Below are 19,409 nucleotides of genomic sequence, written 5' to 3' on the forward strand. Positions count from 1 at the left end.
AGTAAATTTATTTTATCTTTAGTATTCCTGCTATAGGCTTTACACACCTCATAGCTTAAGAAAAGATTTCACTCATTCAAAAATTCATAAAATGGATTTTGTGGTGCAAATTGACACTTAATGTAAACAATATTTAAATAATGGTGCTGAAAAATGAAGGTTGTCATCAGCACACTGAGTGTGTGAGCAGCAATCTTTCACTGTGTAACAACAGAAGATGAACGGCATGGTCAGGGTGCTGTCCTCAGCTCACATTGTTGACCATCAGAAAATTCACATCACTCATAGAGACTGTGGGCTCTTATTGTTAAAAAATTCTTATTTAAACTGGAGGAAGATGCAAATTGAAATTTGACCTTTTATCAGGTATTCATGAAGCACATTTCTCCTCTGTTATACTCTGTCAAATACCTTTGGTACCACTTCAAAGTGACTCTCAGGAAAATTTCCAATTGTTGATTAGGCTAATATGTGAGTAGAATGTGAAACTTCATAATTAGAATTAAATTCTTAACAAACAGGAATTATTCTCTTGCTGTTGTTAAAAAGATTTTATTTATTTGTTTGAGAGAGAGAGAGACAGAGAGAGACAGAGATAGCAAGTGAGAGCACAAACACAGAGAGAGAAAAGCAGGCTCTCTGCTTAGGGGCTCGATCCCAAGACCCTGAGATCATGACCAGAGTCAAAGGCAGATGCTTCACCGACTGAGCCACCCAGTGCCCATATTCTCTTGCTTTTTTACTTATAGTTTTAGTCAATTATGCTTTTTAATCACCTTGCTATGATTGCCCATCATAAGAACATTAATGAGTAGCATTCCAAGGATGATTCTTACATATCTATGAGCGTATGAAAATTATTGAGAATCACAGTCTCATCACCATTTTATAGTTGAACCATTTTGTGAGTACACCTCCCAATGATGCTTTAGTCATCAATCAAATGTCCATGTTCTTCATTTCACTTTTCTGCAAACTAATCAAATACTAGGTGGGAGCAAATGAACACAGCTAGAGTTTTTGTTCAGGACTCATTAGTATGTCGAAATCTATCTATCTATCTATCTATCTATCTATCTATCTATCTATTTATCTATCATCTATCGCAAAGTGAGCCCAGAAGTTATGAAGCTAAAAATCTATGTTTGGAAACAGAAAGCTGCTTTGCCTAAGCTGAAGTATGGCATATGAAGTACTGTCCTCTTTTGACGTTTATATCACCATGAAATAGTTTGCAAAGCACATCTTAGCATTTAAAAGTGATTGTTTACCAAATAGCTTTCTTGATGTATTTATTTCACTGACTCCCTAACATTGAAATCTATGTATTTAAAAACAGTAAAATTTTACTTCTCAAGAACAGTTAAAGTAGGGACAGAGAGATTCCTCTCCTTCATTCTCTCAGCTCTGGCATCACTTGGTGAAATCTTCTTTGACTTCCTCACAGGGATGGAGTCCCTCTCCTACCCTGTAATGCTCTAGCTCCATAAATTTTAATATTTTCTACCTTGGGTTAGGTTGAAGCATGATGTTACTGTACTTGTGACTCCAAACTTTTCATTATATTAGGTTCTAAAAGGAAAGGTTATTAAAGTCAATTTAATGGAATATTTTGTTATTTATGTTATATTGCCCTTTCAATATGTAAACTCCTTTAGGTAAGGATGTACATATGCTTTTTATTTGGATCTTATACCACACATGACAAAGTGCTGGGAAAGGGAAGGCACTTAATATTTATTTAGTCAATGGATTCATATTACAGGATTTAATCTGTCATGATATTTAGGTAGCAAAGATGTCCATGAAGGTTGATTTATTTTCTAAATCCTCTCTTAAATTTTGTCAGTCTTGGGATGCCTGGGTGGCTCAGCATTTGAGTGTCTGCCTTTGGCTCAGGGCATGATCCTGAAGTTCTGGGATCAAGTCCCACATCAGGCTCCCTGGATGGAGCCTGCTTCTCCTTCTGCCTATGTCTTTGCCTTTCTCTCTATGTATCTCATGAATCAATTATAAAAAAACAACAAAAAACAAAAAAAAAAAACTTGTCAGTCTTTCCCCACACCTATTCCCAGACAGTTCAGCTTACTCTCAGATCTAGAACAAGGACAATTTAGTCAAACAAACAGCAGACCACAACAACTACTGCTACTAATAGCTCAAGTCCTTGTTATTGTCTATGTGTCAGGCACTGTTTTAATTACTTCTATATATTAACATGCAATCTTCCTAACACCAGAGTGAAGTATTCCATTATACAGATGAAAACAAACAAACAAACCTGAGGCACAGAGAAAATCAATAACATACAGGATTACAAAGCTACAAGTGAGAGAGGCAGCTTGGTTTCAGAGTCCATTGGCTTAATTATTTGGTTCTGTGTATACCCATACTGTAGACAGTGTGGAGGTTTATCATAGGACCTGCAGCACTCCAGAAATCTACAACTAGAGTAGCTACTGACCCTGGCTGCTGTTTGTGCTGTGAGTACAGAGTCTGCCTGCAATTTTTCAGTTATGCAGCTGTCAATTGACCTTGAGTTTTGGTAAAAAATGGATTGTTACAGGAGTTGTACTAGGTAGTTTGTTTAATCACGTTTTCTGTATCATTTAATGTTCTGGCAACCTTGTGGTGTAGGGAATGTTGTCTCCATTATTTTAGGGACATATAAGCTGTACAAAGCTTAAATGGCACCCTGCAATTTGTACTGTGCTCTTTCTCCTCATCACCAGCTTATTCTCTCAGTTAGAAAATCAAACTCAGATCAAGCCATTCATTTTCTAGACCCAATAATAATGCTATTTCAATTTTTTAAAAAACCTCTAGGTTAACTTTTAATGTATATAAAATCCTTTTCAAGTTCTAGTGGCTCAAAAAAAAATAGAACCCTAAATTCAAGAGTTTCATTAATTACTAGTTTCATTCCTGTGGCAATGTAGACAGAACTGAAAAAAAGTGAAAGTGTATTTTCCTATTTGCTTATGTTTCCTTTGAAAATTGTAAGGTTATCTCTAAAGTAGCACTATAATTTTCTTGACAGTTAGAACATTATCTGTGGAATAGACATCTTGTTGGCAATGGGGATAAGCACTTTATTTCTAAGAATATGAGCCAGGAAGTGAACAGATTCTGTTGGCACCACTGCATTTAGTGCCCAGATAACAGAGGCAGGGCCCTGTTCTGTAGGCTATGTTAGTTATCCCAACTTTTGTGGATATTGGCATTTGTTTGAGGGAGGAAGCCAAAACTTTTGGTGGTTTTGTTGGTATTAAAAGATTAATAAGTTGGTCCTGGTTTATAGTAACAGAAATCCATGAAGAAGAAACTAAATCAGTTTCACTATTACGATAGCCTCTAACGTGCAATTGGCTCTGAAATACCCATTAATTATTTAAAATAACATCATAAATGTGTATTAATTCTTGCTCCAATAAAAGCTGATGTTGGGTTAATGTGGATTTATTAATGATCTTGTTACTAATAATGTAAATTTGCAATTTGGGTCTAAATCACTGCTTGATCAGAAGCCCGCTACACATCATAACTACTTAAAAAAAAAATATCTGGAACAAGAAACATCCAGATCTAATTGCTTTCATTCAGAGTCTATTTTTCTGCCTTAGAGGCACCTGACAGCAAATCTCCCTACGTTATGTGGTTTTCACAATATAAACTACAAAGAAATTTACTATCGTCTGACATTTTCTAAACAAATCTCTTAATCTCTACTACTCATTTGTCTTTCAATCTCTTACTCTATTTTTCCTGTCATTTCCCCTCCACTCTATCCCCAACTTCTTCAGAATGACATGAACCAGAGAAGTTGGAGAATTTCTGAACCAATGTCCTCCGAACATTTTTGGTCATGGGCTCCTCAAGGAGTGTGTGTATGTTATTTACTTATAAACTATAACATATATACTTTTATATTAATATATCATATATCTTATAAAATATGTATAAAATTAAAGGATAAATTAAAAACAAACGTGAATGGATATTCTAATATTTTCCTCATCTACACTGACTTTTGCCTATTCCTCTCTGGAAACAACTAAGGATTCTGAGTAACATTTTTCCCTCAGATTTCTATGTCCTAGATTAGTTACAATTAATTAGTTATTTTGAGACCAACAGTAATAATAACTTGAAGGTTGCCTCAGAGACCCATATTTTATATAGTTCTTTTCTCCCCCTTCCCTTATGCTCTGTTTTAGCACAGAACCAGTAGGGAGCATAAAGAGGAGATTATGGTACAAAGAATGAGATGTCTGGTTTCGGATTTGGGTTGTATGGTTCCATTTCTTCTGCGTCTTTATACTTGTGCTCTAGACACCTGATTTTGTCTTCTGTAAATAAATCCTTTACCATGACAGAAATATTCATTCATTCAAACATTTATGAATAGAGTTCTAAGCACCAGGCTGAATGAAATAGGCACACATTTGAACGGCTACAGACACAAAACTGCCCCCACTAAGCTTATGTTTTAGTTAGCAAGGGTGGGATCAAATGATTTGACAGTAAACACTATAAAAGAGATAAATCTTCTATGAGTAAAGATAGAATCAAGCAGTTAATTTGGCTTGGAAATTTGGGAAAGTCCTCCCCCCAAGTGACACTAGCTGAGAATCTTGAAATACAAGCTCATTGGGGCTTCACCTCTCAGCCGGGTGGAGATGGCTCTACTCAGCAGAGCTCCTCATGTGAACCTATAATAACAATAATTTATCTCCACCTGCTCTGTAATCACTGGAGTCAAATTCATGTTCCTTGTCTCCTCATTAAATTCCTGCTGGAGATAACCATAACTGCATCGTGCTGGAAAAGGTTCTGATTCCAGCCTGCTACAAACCCACTTTTTGTCAAAGAATTGTATTGTTGCTTTTCCTGGCCATTAACTAGGACTTCTTGGTATCCTATCACCACTTATCCTTCTCTCTGTTCCTCTCTCTCTCTCTCTCTCTCTCTCTCTCTCCTCCACCTCCTCCTCTTCCTGTGCCCCACCCCTTCTCTCATTCTCTACCACTACTGTTCTCTCCCTTGGGGCTAGCCTTACATGTTAGTCAAACAAAAGTCTTACTTGGGAACTCCAACAGTGTTTCACATAACTGCTTCACAGTTTATCTGGCTCATGGTGGTGTACCAGATACATGGTATAGGGCTTGGGATACTGAAAATGCTCAATATTTATTACTGATTGGTTTTATCAGACACCGTATCTGACGTTATCCTTTATCATATAATTAAATGAGTTTTTTTCCTAGCATTTATACGTGGTTTTAGGGGAATTGTGTTTATTTGTGTTTATAATGAGGCAAAATACTTGAACCCCAAATATCTCCAAATATGTTTTTGGCTTTCTAGTCATAAGGTAATAATCTGTTTAAGTGGCATAAAATAATTTGATAGTTTTCAGTGGTCTAAGAATACGAAAATGAGTTACTTGTAAAATTACCAGATTCACCTGGAACACAAATCAAGCTAAAATATGGCTGGGAAGACCTTGTGTTATCTGCATGCCAACTTTCCACCAGGTAATGATTTTTCTCTGCCATCTCTAATCCTCAACCCAGAGAAACAAAGTTTAAAAACAATACAATCTACTCAACAAGACTGTGTCTTTAAAACCCATGCGAAAAGGCTATCCGCTGGAAGAAAGACAGTCTCTTCAATAAATGGTGCTGGGAAAATTGGACATCCACATGCAGAAGAATGAAACTAGACCATTCTCTTACACCACACACAAAGATAAACTCAAAATGGATGAAAGATCTAAATGTGAGACAAGATTCCATCAAAATCCTAGGGGAGAACACAGGCAACACCCTTTTTGAACTCAGCCACAGTAACTTCTTGCAAGATACATCCACGAAGGCAAAAGAAACAAAAGCAAAAATGAACTATTGGGACTTCATCAAGATAAGAAGCTTTTGCACAGCAAAGGATACAGTCAACAAAACTAAAAGACAACCTACAGAATGGGAGAAGATATTTGCAAATGATGTTTCAGATAAAGGGCTAGTATCCAAGATCTATGAAGAACTTAAACTCAACAGCAAAGAAACAAACAATCCAATCATGAAATGGGCAAAAGACATGAACAGAAATCTCACAGAGGAAGACATACACATGGCCAACATGCACATGAGAAAATGCTCCGCATCACTTGCCATCAGGGAAATACAAATCAAAACCACAATGAGATACCACCTCACACCAGTGAGAATGAGGAAAATTAACAAGGCAGGAAACAACAAATGTTGGAGAGGATGTGGAGAAAGGGGAACCCTCTTGCACTGTTGGTGGGAATGTGGACTGGTGCGGCCACTCTGGAAAACTGTGTGGAGGTTCCTCAAAGAGTTAAAAATAGATCTGCCCTATTATCCAGCAATTGCACTTCTGGGGATTTACCCCAAAGATGCAGATGCAGTGAAACGCCAGGACACCTGCACCCCGATGTTTCTAGCAGCAATGTCCACAATAGCCAAACTGTGGAAGGAGCCTCGGTGTCCATTGACAGACGAATGGATAAAGAAGCTGTGGTCTATGTATACAATGGAATATTCCTCAGCCATTAGAAATGACCAATACCCACCATTAGCTTCGACGTGGATGGAACTGGAGGGTACTATGCTGAGTGATAAGTCAATCGGAGAAGGACAAACATCATATGGTCTCATTCATTTGGGGAATATAAAAAATAGTGAAAGGGAATAAAGGGGAAAGGAGAAAATATGAGTGGGAAATATCAGAAAGGGAGACAGAATATGAGAGACTCCTAACTCTGGGAAACGAACAAGGGGTGGTAGAAAGGGAGGTGGGTGGGGGTTGGGGTGACTGGGTGACAGGCACTGAGGGGGGGCACTTGATGGGATGAGCATTGGGTGTTATGCTATATTTTGGCAAATTGAACTCCAATAAAAAATAAAAATAAAACCCATGTGAACTGAGTATAAAATCATACTGTTATATATCCTTTTTTGCTTTCTATTCCTTCTCTCTTCATCAAATGATACTAGGCTTATTAACAATCTCTAATTATTCCACTAGTCCTTGTTTTCATTCAACATATCTTAGGGCTTTAACTTAACTATCCTTTTGTTTTTATTTCTTAGACAACTTTTTCCTTCCTATTTATATTCTTCCAGCTGGCTTCCTATCTCAGTCCATTCTATCTTCTGCATAATTTACTATGTTCTTTATGTCACCCATCGGTCAATGACAGCCTCCTCATGCTACAAGGCTCCCACAGAGGCATTCAGGAGACAGAAAAAAAGAAAAAAAGAAGGTCATAGAAAGGAATGAGAAGGTCATTTCAAATATGAGTGAACTTTTACTGAATTTATACATATTTTAGAGATAGGGTAAGGAGAAAATACTTGATTTTATCAGTCATTTCTAATTAATGTATTACATTTGCCCAGAGATAAAGTACAGTATATACAGTATAATGTTTTGCTCCTGGGGGGGGGGGTTCATAAAAAAAGTGTAGCATTTGGTCATCATCATTTTGAATTGTTTCCTACCACGGAAAGGTATTCTGTAGTGTGAAATTAAATTTTAAAAATTATAGAAAATGCCACAGAACATATAGCAGACTGTTTATTCCTTTCACAATATGTGGTTATACACTGGAATGAATTTATGGTAGAGTGTTGTTCCTAACATATTTAATATTATGAGTTATCACTCAATATAAAATTTCTCCTTCATCCTTGATAATAGAAATTTTAGCAGACACCTGCTTACCCAGAATACAGACTCAATTTCTTAGGCTTTATTGCTAGGTGTGGTCATGGAACTAAATTCTAGCACATGAAATATGAGAGAAAAAGAAGTGTGTCCCTTCTGGCTACTGCCTTTACACAGGGGTGTGTTCATTCCTGCACTTTCAACTCTTCCCATTGACTTTAAAATTGATAAGGGATCAAAATGGTAGAACAGTTAGATCAAAGGAGCCAGGGGTTTTGAAAATATAGAGGCTACATATTAGTCCAGAACTATTTATACTCACCTATTTTGTGTATATGAGAAAAAGATACTGTTTAAGCCACTTTTATGCTGGTTTTCTACAATAGCAGTCAAAACTACAGCATAAAAGATACAGTTTAATTTAGTGTTGGCATGTGAGATTTTTGTTTGAATATGGAATTAGGTGTCTTCTCAAGGCTCAGATCATTTTTGCATAAGATTTTGCAGTTTATATTGCTTTGTAATATGGATTATGTTTTATGTGAGCAAATAAAAATATGTTCATACATTTATATAACTATTATGGTTATGCAAAACTTTGGGAACAATTTAAATAGTCTCTAGAGAGGACTGAATGTTGGACTCTCTTTAATTAGCTAACCACCATCAAGAACAAATACACTAGTTCTTTAAAAAAGTCTAACCTCAAGTCTTTCCCTACATATTTTCCATCTTCACATCTCATTTGGTTTAAAGAGACCACTTCTTAGACTGACTCCCTCCTCCAGATTTCTGTGGAATTTGTCTCTGAGAATTGCTCTTAACCAGCTGCCTTACCCCAAAGACCCACCCACGCTCTATAAGCGCAAGTCATATGCCACACGGCCTTCTGACTCATTTGCTAATGTCTGCTCCTAATCTACTTGGTTTTCCTTTGATTTCAGTGGCTTCAATTTAATGATATATTTCATCATATTTAGAATTATTAGCTTAAAAGTTAATATTTATATACACTACAAATGCAGTCCTCTTCTCTTGAGACTCTTAATAAATATATGTGTAGCTATCCTTGGTGGCCAGAAATAACACTGGAAAACAACAAGAAATACATCATGCAAAACAATGAATGCCTGCCAAGATTTATAGGTTTCAAGGAGTGATAATGTATATCTAGAGTACAATGATATCTCTAGTACAGTGCTATTTCAGTACATTCCGAGGATCACTCTTAGAAGCTCTACTTTAGTTTTCATTTTTTTTCCCAAGTCTTAGACTCTTGATTATACCCTGACCCCTACCCCTCAAAAAAAGTCATGCTCATAAATTCAGTGAAGGATTTGGTTTACTCATGGCCTTTGGATGATAAGTTGATTAAAGTTCTCTCACCAAAATTTCATTAGCTTATATTCTACTTCACCTTCCATGCACTAATCTTAAAGCTGTCACCATGGCTGATGAATAGTTTTACAGATATAGACAATTAAGCAAATTCATTTCAGCATCTAGTACCTAATACCTTAGACGTGAAAATGTGGCTTGTGTGTCTCTCCAAGAAGTTTACCTGTTTTAAGTGATGTTCACTGGCATTAGGAATGGAGTAGCTGATTGCAACTCTTGTTGATATTTTGAAAGACTTTACAAATACTTGTTTCCATTTAATGGAAGTGATGATAATCATAATAATTATATAAAGGGTCATTTTGTGCCATGCAGAAAATACTCCAAATAGTTTATGTATCTAATATTACTTTGTTTTTGTACTTCTGTTCATTGTATGCATTTCATCCATAATTTTACCAACTTTCATAAAAAATATATAGGATAAAAGGTGAGAATCTCTTGCTTCTATACATTTATTTATTTATTTATTTATTTTATTACCTTTTTTTACTCAAGTTCTATTTGCCAACATATAGTATGTTTTTAATTCCATTCTTTCAAAGTAACTGCTATTAACCTTTTATGCCTATTTAGTCAGAATTTTCATCATCTTATTTAATCATGTAAAGAGATTTATACCCCTGTCCCTATTAATATTTATATCTATATACACAGATTTTGTCAAACAAGATTGGTATGTGCTATACAAAGTGGTTTGCCACTGCCTTTTCCCAGATACACCATATAATGAGCATTATTCAGTTAATGCACATGGATTTCACTCTATCTTTTTAATGTCTACGTAGCATTCCAATAATAGACAGTAATTAAACATTCTTTATTGATGGAAATTTAGGTTATTTCTTTTTTTGTGATAACATATAATGTGAATATCTCTGCCCATATATTTTTATGATTTTTTTTTACCATATTCTTTGGTAAAGTTCTAAAATGGCTAGTTGCCAATTCAAAAATATTTTAATATTCATTCAGTATAAAATAGAACAGAAATTCCTAAAGACTTTGATTATAAGTGCTTCCCATAATCATACTTTTCCAGAGTAGATTCTAAACTTGAAATTCTGCATTTAATCTTCTTATTACAAAGCATCCCAAATGCTGTAGAGTCAAAGCAAATATTCCACCAGACAGTGCCATAACACTTTAGAATGACGAAATGCTTAAAATAGAATATTTAAGTTAGAACTTGTAAATAGGTTATAATTACAGCTCTCATAATGGAACCATGCTATAGCGACATGTCCAAGAGCAAATTCTTTCCAGCATTCTTAGTATTGATATAAATGTCCAAGTGGTGAGCATATGTTTCTGGAATGTTTAATGTTTCTGTCGGCAGTTGGGCAGGGTTTGTCTTATTTTAGGGGAGCTGTGTCATAGGTCAGTTAATAATTTCTTATGTCATTATTACATTCCCAACAGATTTGATAGAATAAATGCACATTTCTGAAAAAGTGACCCAAGCATGCCAATCATAACAACTTTATGGAGAATTAATATTTTAATACAATATATAAGGAAGAGTTTGCCAGAAGCATGGAATTCTCTGTTGTCATATAGTTCAAGCACACTGATCTTTGCTGTCAAGTCTTTGACTTCATTTAAACCAAACTGATCTAGTTTGTTAGCAAAACCACAGTTTATGGAAACCAGACTTTTTTTTTTTGAATCACTGAGTTAGAGATTATTTATTTCCTCATTGCCAATAGCCCTAGTTGAACAGAACTAAGAACACTGGTTTTATGTTAGGAGAATTGCAATGAAGAATTAATATTTTATCAAAAGATGGAGAAGGATGTTGTCCAATCTGCAGGGAGTTTTCAATACCAATGACCATGTTGGATTTACAGAAGAAATTATATTTGTATTTACATTAGGATTCAAAAGCACTACATTGTTGGAAAAATTTGGAGAAAATCCCAAAGATAAGAAAACTTTGGCCAAGTCTCCTAGCTAAACCATGCTTCATGTAACCCCAGTCTTTGCTTCTCTCACTTAGAAACTTTTTAGAGGAGTATGGCATCTACAGGATTAGTCAAAGGGAGTTTGGCATGAAAAAATAATTTCAGCTATTGGCTCTTTTTGGTTAAGAGTTACAGAAAGATTGATACATCTATTGATGGCAAATGTGTCAAGATATTATTTCAAATTTTATCAGCATATTTTGAGATATTGTTGCCTTTGTATGTGAAAAGAGTCATTATTCACAGTGATTCATAGCACTTTATGATAAAACATACTTTTAAAGGGAAAAAAATAAAAAAAAAAGGGAAAAAAATCCCAAATAATTGACATTAAATAAAGTAAATACTGTGACTTTCTGTCTTTCTAAAAGTTAGAGAACACTCTTCTGATATGCCTTGACCTATGAGCTATCTGGTGGCTATTTAATTTCAAAAGGAGGAAATGAAACCAATTTTGTCATCAACACAATTCCAAAATACAATGTTCACAAACTATTATAAATTCTATTAGTGAACTGAATAGGTTATTAATAAATTTTAGTTTTTGTATATTTTGATGATTTGTACAATAAGATATTCTTTGAATTATACAGCTACAATATAAGGCAAAAGAAGCATTTACATGTCATTAATCCTTGCAAAATACTAAGTGATGGCAACAAGGATATTTATAAAATCCCAAAAGCCAGATAATCTGTGCATGTGTCTTACCTTTCTTTTGCGAAGCCTGACTGGGTTATCTGTGGGTTCTTGGGTGGCCAGAGTTTCCTTTAAGTGTAAACACTGCATGCCATCTCCTGAGTTGACCTTTGGGAGACTTTTGTTTTGATGTTCTGAGAAACCACTCTTCTCTAGGCCATTTTCAGCTGACATTCCACTAGGGCAGGAAGGAGGTTGCAGAAGGCAGCTTCCAGAATCTGCTTTTAATAACGGCAGTCCTCTGTCCGTGCAAGGAGCAGCCAAGAACTCATCCTGTACTACACTGCAGGTGTTTCTTTCATGTTCATCTTTAGGGAAGTCAAGTTTCCTCCGTTGCTGAGCAATCACAGCAGAATTAAACAATTGTTTCTCAGGCACAATATCTTTCACAGTCAAAGAGTCACATGCACTTATGTGAGGTGCATCTTTTCTTTCACTTAAACCTATATCATTACAAAGCTCCAGGCTTTTGCTTACAATGTCAGTAACTTTTTTCTCTCCCCTTTCTTCTACCAGTCCTAAGTCAGCTCCACCAGCCATTCTCCAGGAGTTACTTTGGTTACCTTCCATGATGGGCAGTGTCTTTATTAAGGAGCCTGCTCCTCTGCTGCTATGTTGGTCTGATATTTTATGTCCTTGGGTAGTTAAAATCTGCTTATCATCTGTAATATATGGATCAGAATCGGCATCCTCATCAGAAACATGTACTAGTGTTTCTGTGCTGGCCTCCAGAGAAAGAAACTGATCTTCATCTTCATGGCTGTCATTTTCATCCACCTCCTTTGAAATGTGACCCATTGGCCTCCCAGGAAAGTCTCTCATCTCTGAACCATGGCAGCAGTCTGGTAGTGAAACACACTTCTCTTTACGATCCACATTTAAAGTTGCATCTTTTTCCATACTTGCCTGCAAGCTGTCAGCTACTAGTCCATGATGACATGCTGGGTTATGATCATCAGAATTAAAAGGCTGCCCAATCCATTGGGTCACATGTTCTTCCCAGCTTCTCTTTCTGATAGCTACAGACATGTCATCGTAGTTTGACAACAGATAGAGAGATATGTTCCATATGAGACTAAAGGAGATGGGACTTGATGAAAGATGAGTTCATATCCACTGGTCGAAGAAGAGAGCGTTTTGTCATTTCACCACCTATTAAATTTTTAAAAAAATATATGTATATAGTTCAAGATAATCATTAACAAACCAAAATACATCTTAGAAAAGAGCACATTTAATCTGTGCTATGAACAGATTAAGTAAGAGATTTTAAAAGCTTCTATTCCTTAGCTTTAATGATGTTACTTCTTTAAGAAGTAGCATAGTATTAGAACAAAATTTTGCATTTAATATTTCTGGTCAAAAACACTGACAACACTTGAAATGCAGCTGAATTGATTGACCTATTAATGAATGACGATCCAAGTACTGAATGTGTGAAACTCCATTAAGAACACATTTGCATTGCAGTACTTAACAAAATTCACCAGAAGAAACCTGTTGCTCTTGCATACATGCTTTCCTGCTCCACTTTTGTGAACACAAGATCTTACAAAGATTTATTTGCTGTTTGGTTTGAATCACAGCAGAGGCCACCAGGGAACTGTTCATGCACGACATGAGCTATAGAGACAGCACATGTCTTAGTTTGGAAAGAGCTAATACAGATCCCAAACTACCAGGATGTATTTACTCCAGGGAGTGACTAAGAAACATGGAATAATCTAGTTTAGCTCCTATTAACACACAATTCACAAGAAAGTATAACACACACCATTGACCATGCCTTAGGATAAATACATTTGCATTCATGGATCACTGCTACCACTAGCTAGCAAGCTCATTTTGTTGAAGCTCAGAGACATTGAATAAGTTGCCCAAGGTCATATATCCCGGAAGTAAACCAGGATTCAAACCAGGTCCTGTTTCTAACTAGGTAGCCAACAAACTTCACTGTCTCCATGGAATGAGTTTCTACTTGTGCCCCTCCCCTCCACCTAGCTTAAAGATTTTTATTTGTTTATTTATTCATGAGAGACACAGAGAGAGGCAGAGACAGGCCGAAGGAGAAGCAGTCTCCCTGCAGGGAGCCCAATGTGGGACACCATCCCAGGACCCGGGATCATGAACTGAGCCAAAGGCAGACAGACGCTCAACCACTGAGCCACCCCGGTGCCCTGCTCCACATAACTTTACGTATGTATAAAATGTGAACTCCTCATGCAGGAATTCAGTGAACCAAAAAGAAGATGTGAACATGGTAAAAATAATTGGTACAATTCTTCAGAAATTTCAGTAGCATTCTTTTTCGCTTCTAAGGCGTTTAGTTTGTATACGTCTATTAGAATTTGGCCATAAAAATCTAAGTAAACCAGGAAACCAGGCCCTAAGATAAGGTAGATTATAAACACATTCCAGGTAGCCTTCTCCTTTTTTTGCCTTGAATTATTCAAACCCTTAGTTCAAGGAAACAAATTATACCAAGGTAAACTGAACTTTAAAAAAAGGACTAATCCAAATGTTGTTCCATAATGAAACCAAATTATTGGACCATAAAAGAAAAATCCCATTCAAAGAGCAGACACTTCTAGTTTTTCCTCTACACAAGAAATGTCAGCACATAAATGGATTGGCTTATTGATCTCAGCCATAAACAAGATGAACTGCTATGCTGGTTTTGGGTCACTTCAGTCTATTGAAAAGGCTTCTGAATCCCTACCAAAAATTTCAAGCTATTCTGACTAAGCACTTGCCAGAAAGGTAAATATTCCCATCCTGTGAAGACCAGCGGAGTTAAGGCATGTACTAGAATTTGGTACCCTAGCCTGACCAAATATCTTTCTGGATGCTATCTGGTTCCCTCAAAGGTCTGTGACCATTTGAAAATGGTCAGCCTGCACATTTTCCATGTTGGCATTCATTTTGCACTCAAAAGAAAATATAAAGTCCCTGAATTCCATGCATAAGTCATTATAGTGTGGGAGGCTACGGAAAGTGGAAAAAACGCATAGACGCAGGCCAGAAAATTTCTGCTTTCATGGGCAAATTTGGGTTGTAATAGGGCGGTTCTGTTTTAGATGCTTTCTTTTCTTTATTTTTATCCAGTATAGAGAGAGAGCAGGCTAACTTAAGAAATGCCAAGTGGTATTACTGTGTAATTCCTAAGCCACATTTACATTTAAGTTGAGATTAAATTCTGGATTCATTTTTTTTTTTTACTAAAAAGAAATGGAGTTTTATTAACTCCTTGGGGGACAGATTACATAAAAGTTTTACCCTTAGGACCTTCCCATATTAATTTATTTCACTCCACTTTGGCAAATAGGTTAGTGTTTTTATAATGTCAAAGGAAGACACTTCAACAAGTTCTGAAGCCATCTAGTTGCAAAGGGAGATTGTAAATTAGGTAGAGTGTACACACTGAAGCATTAACTCCTTCTGTCCTGCTCATTTAGGTTCTTTGAACACTTCCAAATCATTCCTGTAAATGCATAGTGTCTATATTTTTAAAGACATAATTATCCTGATTATCTTTGTGACCATCACCTCTACATTTTCAGTGCTCATTCCATATCCTATGGTCTGACAGATTTTTAAAAATGTTCTCTCTCCAAACTTCATTATTCACACTTCCTATTTAAATTCTATTTATAAGATAAAATCTGCCTCCACGATCTAATGGCTGAACAGAGTATTAAGAAGGAGTACTGGATAATTGTCAGTTGCATCTGAGCATATTGGCGTCATTTTCTAAATCATCTGAATTGATTATAATCCATCCTATAATATTGAGATGTCTTTGTAAAAGACCTGATTTTTCCCTATCAGTCTCCTCACCAGATTGCTCTCTTTCTAACTGTACTTCTAACTATTGACTATTTTGCAAATTTCCATTACATTTTTTTGATAATCCTTTTGTGCATTTTCATTCAGAATGAGCTCAGCTCCTGAGGATTTGGATGAAGGATCTGGAAAAGTGTAGGTCATTGTGGGGTGTTGATTTTATGAAGTGAATTTCCATGGGGATTTTTCACTTCTTAAATGCATGTGTTCAAACACCACTATATTAATATTACAAGAGACTCTATATACCTCTAATTATGTAACAGTCCTGGAAAATGTTTGTAAAATGTCCAAATTTGCTTTTTGTAATATTAGTGCATAAAATGTTTAAACACGAATGAATTTCAAGTTTATTACTTGAGTTCATTTTGTAACACCATTCCTTAACATTGGCATTTTATGCTAAACAGTATATATTTTTAAAGATTTTATTTATTTATTCATGAGAGACTGAGAGAGAGAGAGGCAGAGACACAGGCAGGGAGAGAAGCAGGCTCCATGCAGGGAGCCAGATGTGGGACTTGACCCGGGTCCCCAGGATCAGGCCCTGGGCCGAAGGCAGCGCTAAACTGTTGAGCCACCTGGGCTGCCCCAGTATTTTAAACTTAAATGAAATTAAACATTATTATGCTAAATGACAATATCTGGAGACATTCTAGTTTGAGAATCACTGACCTATATCTCATATCAAACAATCATGCTTTCCTTTGCACCTGCTTCTGAAATAAACACATACTATGTACTTTGGCTTGGTAATTGTCCTTAGAGAAGGAGATCCCAATGATAATCACCATTGCCTTCTTTTCTTTTCTTTTTTTTTTTTTTAAGATTTTATCTATTCATTCATGAGAGACACAGACAGAGGCAGAGACTCAGGCAGAGGGAGAAGCAGGCTCCATGCAGGGAGCCTGACGGGGCGGGACTCGATCCCAGGACTTCAGGATCTCACCCTGAGCCAAAGGCAGACGCTTAACCTCTGAGCTACCCAGGCATCCCACCACTGCTCATTCCATAGTCTGAGAGAACATGATGCAAATAAAGCACTTGTGGCTGAAATCGAATGGGCGGTATTGAAGAACTGGCAGCAACATTGCCTGGCCAAGATCAATTCTTCAATACTTGTTTCTTCAAAGACTCTGCTAAACATTAGGAATAAAAATCTAAATAATGTATTCCACCTTTCCTAAAGGAGCTTACAGTTTTATAGGAGAAACTCATGTAGGGGCGCCTGGGTGGCTCAGCAGTTGAGCACCTGCCTTTGGCTCAGGGCGTGATCCTGGAGTCCCAGAATCAAGTCCTGCCCTGGGCTCCTTGCATGGAGCCTGCTTCTCTCTCTGCCTCTGTCTCTGCCTCTGTCTCTGTGTGTCTCTCATGAATAAATAAATAAAATCTTTTTAAAAAGGAGAAACTCATGTAGAGAAAAATAAAAGTCTTCTCATGCCACAAATACCATGTAAAGTTTAACATAAAGCAGATGGTCATCAATTTCTCTCTCCTTTCTTTCTCTCTTTCCCTTCCTTCTTTTTGTCTTTTCTTTCTCTTTCTTTTCCTTCCTTCCTTTTCTCCCTCTCTCCCTTTTTTCTTCCCTCCATCTTTCATCCTCCTTCCTCCTCTCCCTCCCTTCCTCCCTCCAGCATTCCTTCTGCTCCTTCCCTTCCTTCCTTCCTTCCTTCTTCCTTCCTTCCTTCCTTCCTTCCTTCCTTCCTTCCTTCCTTCCTTCTTTTTAAACAGTGAGTGGTGTGGGATGATGGAAACATTAGGTAATGCTTCAGAGGAGAAAACCCCTAAATAAAGTCCTCTGTGGTAAATTTCCTGCCTCCATGACTTCTAGATCAAATGAGAGCTGAGGTTCAGAGTTTCACTGTTCTAAATCACCTGTTTGGGAAAGATAGCAGAGGCAACAATAAACTCCAGAGAATTACTGCAACTTGAAAACCCATTTGACATCTTGGAGAGGAATCACATTTCTTGAATGCATTCAGAGAAAGTTGAGGGGAGAGATTTAAGAAGAAATTTTTAAAAAAGATTTTACTTATTTACTCATGAGAGACACAGAGAAAGAGGCAAAGACATAAGCAGAGGGAGAAGCAGGCTCCCTTTAGGGAGCCTGATGCAGGACTCGATCCCAGGCTTCCAGATCACGATCTGAGCCAAAGGCAGATGCTCAACCACTGAGCCACTCAGGTGTCCCTAAAAAGAATTTTTTTTTTCAGATTTTCACAGACTTGTCTTCAGATTCAAGGGAATCTGTGTAGTATGCAGTGATACAAGAAATAAAAATAGAACACACTAAGAAACATTATTATGAAATTTCAGAACTTTAGAGGTAAGCAAATGAATGTAAATGTTATCAGAGAGAGAAAGAAAAGAGGTTATATATTATTTATTACAAATCTCAATATTATTGGATTTTTTAATAGCAAAATTGGAAACAAGACAGTCAAGTATATCTTCAAAATTCTGATGGGAAATTATTTCTACCTTAAAATTATGTGAAGAGCCTTAAAAATTTTTCTCATCTGCTGAAGAAGCTGCTGGAAGTATAGTTCCACCCAAATAAGAGAATAAATAAAATGAAGAAGACATGGCAACAAGGGACTCAGCAATTCAACACAAAAACCAGGGAATGGGCTTTCCAGGATAAAATTTATGTTACAGACTTAGTGGGCAATCATTTCACATAAACCCTAAAGTTCTCTACAAGAAATGTCTTTAAGGAAAAAAAAACCCACACATGTAAATAATTGATTATATGAGGTATATGACCACATTGAGAAGAATTTATAATAAAGTTGGATGATATTAGATGAAAGAAGTAGTAATAATTATATAGAAAACTAAAAATCAATTATTATCTACAAGAAACAGGCTTGTAAAAGAAAGGAAATATAATCATAGTACACTATCTGGCTTAGCTACGAAATTTTTGGATAGCCAAATACTGCAAGCAGTAAATATGGACTTAATAAAAAAATTATGAAAGCAACTATTTTTTGAAGCATAAAATTTTTATAGGGGATAGGGTTAGGGATGCTGGGAAGAATAGTCTCAGAGAGCTAACTCTTCATTTTCTATAATAGAAATTTAACAGAAAATGTCTAAAATGGAAAAAAAATAGTGTAATCATTGTTTAGAAATATGGAAATAATAGGAGAAATAGCTAAAAAACTTAAATTATTATAATTCTGTGTTATTTGCTTGAGATAAAGAAAAATTTCTGAATCTCAGAAAGCATCTTAAATAATAACCTACATTTAATCTAAATTTTAATATGTTCCAGAGAAGTAATTTTAAGATTAAGTTGATATGTAAATATGTCTGCATTTCCTCTGCAATATATCCAATAGGACCTAAATATTCCCTGTATTCTCTTCCCCACTCACTATATCACCCCCTGACAAGTACACATATATCTTCTTCCTTCTATTAGCACAATAAAGGTGCCAGTTTGGGTATTCATTTTTGGGCCAAAAATGTCCTGTAGTTTTCTATCAGATTCTTCAGTGATTTTTTTTTTAATGGCTCTTTTTCCTCCCCTGACCCTTTTAGGAACTCCTGCAAGTCAAGATAAATATTCTTGGTAATCCTCTTAGCTATAGCCTTCTAAAATATTATCTTAACAGAAGTTTTAGGATACAGAAAATTAGATGCAAATAACCTTAATTGAGTAAATGAATATGAAAAGAGGAATTCTCCATTGCATTATATTGCAACTTCTCCTGGACACCTCATCATAGTACTTGGAAAGATGGCAACTTTTCTCATTCAACCCCTTAAAACTTTAAGTGTAGATATCTCATTTTATCCTTT

At 36.1% G+C, this 19,409-nt stretch overlaps 1 protein-coding gene across 10 annotated transcripts in view; it reads right to left on the bottom strand.

Annotated features, from left to right (window-relative positions):
• Positions 1–19,409, bottom strand: part of DLC1 (DLC1 Rho GTPase activating protein) — a 493,459-nt gene that overhangs the window by 382,832 nt on the left and 91,218 nt on the right. For all 10 annotated transcript variants that reach the window (XR_007402564.1, XR_007402565.1, XM_025475287.3 and 7 more), the window contains one exon: positions 11,769–12,908. Coding sequence is in view for 8 of the 10 variants with exons in the window: in XM_025475287.3 (XP_025331072.1) it covers positions 11,769–12,785 (1,017 nt within the window). In the remaining 2 variants the exon portion in view is untranslated. The remainder of the gene's footprint in view (positions 1–11,768; positions 12,909–19,409) is intronic.

Source organism: Canis lupus, chromosome 16 (assembly GCF_003254725.2).
Source record: "Canis lupus dingo isolate Sandy chromosome 16, ASM325472v2, whole genome shotgun sequence".
NCBI classification, from domain to species: domain Eukaryota; kingdom Metazoa; phylum Chordata; class Mammalia; order Carnivora; family Canidae; genus Canis; species Canis lupus.